The 4176-nt window shown below is 55.4% G+C and overlaps 1 protein-coding gene across 1 annotated transcript in view; it reads left to right on the top strand.

Moving 5' to 3' along the window:
• The first annotated feature begins 1845 nt into the window (after window positions 1-1845).
• The window catches only part of ACSF2 (acyl-CoA synthetase family member 2), a 47878-nt gene continuing 45547 nt past the window's right edge, over window positions 1846-4176 (top strand). The window contains 3 exon segments of the mRNA XM_011999258.1: window positions 1846-2011; window positions 2487-2509; window positions 2512-2557. Coding sequence (XP_011854648.1) covers window positions 1875-2011; window positions 2487-2509; window positions 2512-2557 — 206 coding nt within the window. The 5' untranslated portion in view covers window positions 1846-1874.

The following is a 4176-nucleotide window of genomic DNA, read 5'->3' as shown; positions in this document are numbered from 1 at the left end:
CCATTTGACAGATAGTGAGGCTGGAGAGGCCCCGTGACTTGCCCAAAGCCACAAAGAGACTACGGGCAGAGCTTTGGCCTATGTTTAAGAGGCTGAACCTCTTTAGGATTCAGTTTCTTCATCCATAAAAACAAAGACACATACCAAGGCATGCCTGTTCCTTGCAGGGTGTTTGTGAGGGTCAGAGAAAATGTCCTTGAAGAGCCTGGCATGTACAAGATACCCTGAAACTGGTGGCTATGATGCCACGGCCTGTGCACCTAGGAAGAGTCAGGAAAGCCCAGTGTCTTGAAAAGCCGAGGCTGGAGCAAAGTTCAAGGAGGAACTCACTTCTCTCCTGCTGAGGACTGACCCTCAAACTAGCCAGGAGAGTGGAAGGACCTACAAGATCAGTATCTACCCCTCACTTCATAGGCCAAGAGAGGGACAATGGTTTACCCAGGGTCACCAAGCAAGCTAGAGGCTGAGCCTGCCAGTCAGGGCTGGGACCCCAGACTTGTGAATGCCCCAGCCCTCCACATTCCCTGGTCCACTATCAAAGAGTTAGTCTAATTAGGAAGGCACACCCTTGCAGGCCCAGCCTCCTGTGATCTCTTTGTTCCTCTGTCTCTTCCTGCCCCAACCCCACAGAAACTGAAGTGTGTGGACCCTCCCTAGGAACCCGGGTTCCAGGGAGGATTTGAGGTCACGCTCAAGATCATAAAGAGGCTCAGCGTGGACTCCTTCTCATGACCAAAATGGAGCCAGAGTTCCCAGATAAGGGCAAACGTCACCTCAGGCCAGGCTCCACTCTCAGCCACCCCTTCTGCCTGGCAGAGTTCACTTCATCTCCTCCTGTCAGGAGAGGGGAGGTCACACTGCCAGGGCCTTTCCCTCATTCTTCTCCAGCTCCTTCTCTAGAGGAAGAGTCATGGCTAGCCCGAGGCAGTGTGGACCTGGAACAGGCATAAACTGTGCTACTCTTTGGTGCCCAGTGCCACCTTTCCTAGCCAGGAGCAGAGCAGGATTATCACCTTCTGTGTCCCGCAGCTCGCCCGTGTCTTAGTACCCCACCCACCCCTGGAACTCAGGAACCCTAAGGAGGGGCATAGGGTTGCTTTCCATTCACGCCTAGGGCAGCACAGGGAACTGTGCCACAGGCCCCAAGACAGGCAGATGGAGGATGAAATACACAGGTCCCAGTCCCTGAGGCCACCTTACAGTGCCCGGCCCCCAACCCTGTGAAGAAGGTCAAGGAAGAGGCGGCAGAGGAGGGATGGGAGGATGCCTCGTGTGAGATGGGGTACAACTGGTGTCCCTTCTGAAGCTGACATCTGGCCTCAGCTACGACTCTGGAGCCAGCGGGCTCGCAGGGGGCTCACCCGTGACACCCTTTGTCCCGGCTGCCTCCCCACCCCTGCGGGCCCTCTGCTCCAGCTGGCATGCCTCAAGGGCGCTTCGCGCCTGCTCCTTTGGCCCCTGGCTTGCAAGCAGCGGGGCCAGCACGTGACCCGAGCGCTAAAGGGGGCAGGGGATGGACGGATCTTGACCTTGCCATCTGGCCCCTCTGGAAAATCAACAAACGTTTGCGCCTCTAACATCCAGGCCCCTGAGAATGGTCGCGAGGAAGATCTGTCTCGGACTGCAGCTGGGGCCTTCGGATCCAGAGGAAACCAGGGCTATTCTTCGAGGGTAGGAGGGGGAGGGTCGCGGGGTCCGCGGGGAAGGTGGCCCCGCGCGAAGTCGCCACCGCCGCGCCTCGCCCCGCCCCGCCGGCCGAGACCGAGTCCGCCGCACCCCATAGGCAGAGGCCACCCTCCCCGCCTCTCCGCCTGCTCCGCGCCCGCCCCGCCCCGGCTCACTTTAAAAGTTTACTCTGGCCGGGACGCTGGGCGATGCGAGCCACTGCAGCCTACGTCGGGATGCTGCGCCTGGGGAGAATGTGCGCCGGGAGCCCGGGGGTGCTGGGGGCCCGGGCAGCCCTCTCTCGGAGTTGGCAGGAAGCGAGGTTGCAGGCTGTCCGCTTCCTCAGGTACTGACCCCCCGCGGGAAGAGAGGGGGCGGGGCAGTTCCCTGGGAGAGGAACTTGGAGGTCCTGCCGAGCTTCGGAAGCCCCACCTCTGAACGAGTGCACCGGGGGGAAGGTACCCGCCCCTCACCCGCCCCCTACAGCACCTAGGCAATAGGAAAAGCTGGCTTGGCCTGGTGGACTTGGCAGGGGGCTTTGGTTGGTGGTTGCAGTTCTCCTTTATGGGCACAGAGGGCAAGGAGTGTGGGCTTTAAGGAGAATATTCCGATGGGGAGGGGCCAGGGCCAAGGCCTGGGCTGTACACCCAGGCCACTGCCTCTGAGTTGGAACCCCTGCATGGGCAAACTTGGGGATCAGCCCCATTCTCCCCGACCCAGGCCACTAAACTTAGCAGTCTCCTCTCTCCTCATCAGCTGCTCACTAACATGGCTTTTATTCTTTGCTGCCTGCTCCTGGGCCTATTTTCTTCTGTCCTCAGTGCAAGGGGTGGGATGGAAACTGGCAGAGGATTTCAGTTCCCAGTAGTTTCACTGCCTCTGCAGCAGCACAGTAAGTAAAGCTGCCTTCCGGCGTGACCAGTCCCTGGGAGGACCCCGTGAGATGGCAAATGTGAAAGTGCTTGAGTCACAGAGAGCAGGCTGCCACCAATGCTATCAGTGCTGTTAGCTTCAGCAGCACCACTGGGGAGTCCTGTGCACCACTGAGCCTGTCCTACCACTCAACTAGGCCAGATACTAAGTCAGTGGTCAGGACACCACTTTCAACAACATCAGATGGGGTGTGGGTCTGGATGTGGAAAAAGGAGAAGTCAGAACAAAGCTGTGTCTCAGAGAACTAGATTTGTTTTTGTTTTTAAAAAGGCTAAGCAGGAAGAGTTGGAGGGACATGCAGACTCCTTTTTCGCTGGAACTCCGAGATCACAGTTTTTGAACTTGCTGATTCCTGAATGCTAGAAAGCATGCAACGCCTTAACATCACTCTGCCTAATTTGCTGAGAAAACTAAGTGGATCAAGGCTGGTCAGTAGATGGGACTGAGATGAGGACAGTGGGGTCCTCTTCCCAGTGACCCTGGGAAGTCACTCACTACTTCCCAGGGTCTCCCTAGACAAATTCAGCCCTCCCCTGACCCCCTAGTCTCTTAAGCCTCTCCTCTGGACTCATGGGTGCCCCCTCAGGCTGGGAGGACTCTAAGGAAAGTTACTCCCCAATGTGTGCATATTTTATCATACTAAATCAGACCAAAGGGGAGTCTCTCAGCCTACTCTGGCTCAGGAGGCTGCCTAATACAAAACAAACAAAGTAATAAATAAACAAATAATAAATCAGGCCACATGGCAACATTCCTGACCTTTGACTTTTTTGTCTATAAACAAAATAAGTCACTTACCTGCTACAGCCCTGGGGCCTCTGAGAGCACCAAGCTTCAGAGAAATTCTTATTGCTGTGTCAGGAGACTCGTTTATCCAGAGAGATGATTTTCTGAGTGTTTGGCCTACCTCCTTTCTGCCCCTTCCACTCCCTTGTGCTTGCACCCTTATTGGCTAACTGTGGTGGTTTTACTTGATTTCTCTCCTACTTTCCACTTCAGAAGCCTCAGGGCTCAGGTCAGACATGGTGGTTTATGCCTGTAATCTCAGCAATTTGAAAAGCAGAGGTGGTAGGATCACTTGAGCCCAGGAGTTCAAGGCTGCATTGAGCCATGATCATGCCACTGCACTCTAGCCTGGGCGGCAGAGCAAAACCTAGACTCAAAAAATAAAAATAAAGGCTGCGTGGGTGGCTCATGCCTGTAATCCCAGCACTTTGGGAGGCCCAGGCGGGCGGGTCACTTGAAGTCAGGAGACCGGTTTGGCCAACATGGTAAAACCCCGTTTCTACTAAAAATACAAAAATCAGCCAGGCGTGGCCTGTAATACCAGCTACTAGGGTGTCTGAGGCAAGAGAATTGCTCCAACCTGGGAGGCGGTGATTGCAGTGAGCCAAGACTGCACCACTGCACTCCAGCCTGGGTGACAGAGCGAGACTCCATGTCAAAAAAATAAAAAGTAAATAAAATAAAGGCCAATCATGGTGGCTTAGGCCTGTAATCTCAGCACTTTGGGAGGCTAAGGTGGGTGGATCACTTGAGGTCAGGAGTTAGACCAGCCTGGCCAACATGGAGAAACCC

The sequence above is a fragment of the Mandrillus leucophaeus genome, unplaced genomic scaffold (genome assembly GCF_000951045.1).
Source record: "Mandrillus leucophaeus isolate KB7577 unplaced genomic scaffold, Mleu.le_1.0 Scaffold59, whole genome shotgun sequence".
NCBI lineage: Eukaryota > Metazoa > Chordata > Mammalia > Primates > Cercopithecidae > Mandrillus > Mandrillus leucophaeus.
This window is presented reverse-complemented; position numbering and strand designations above follow the sequence as displayed.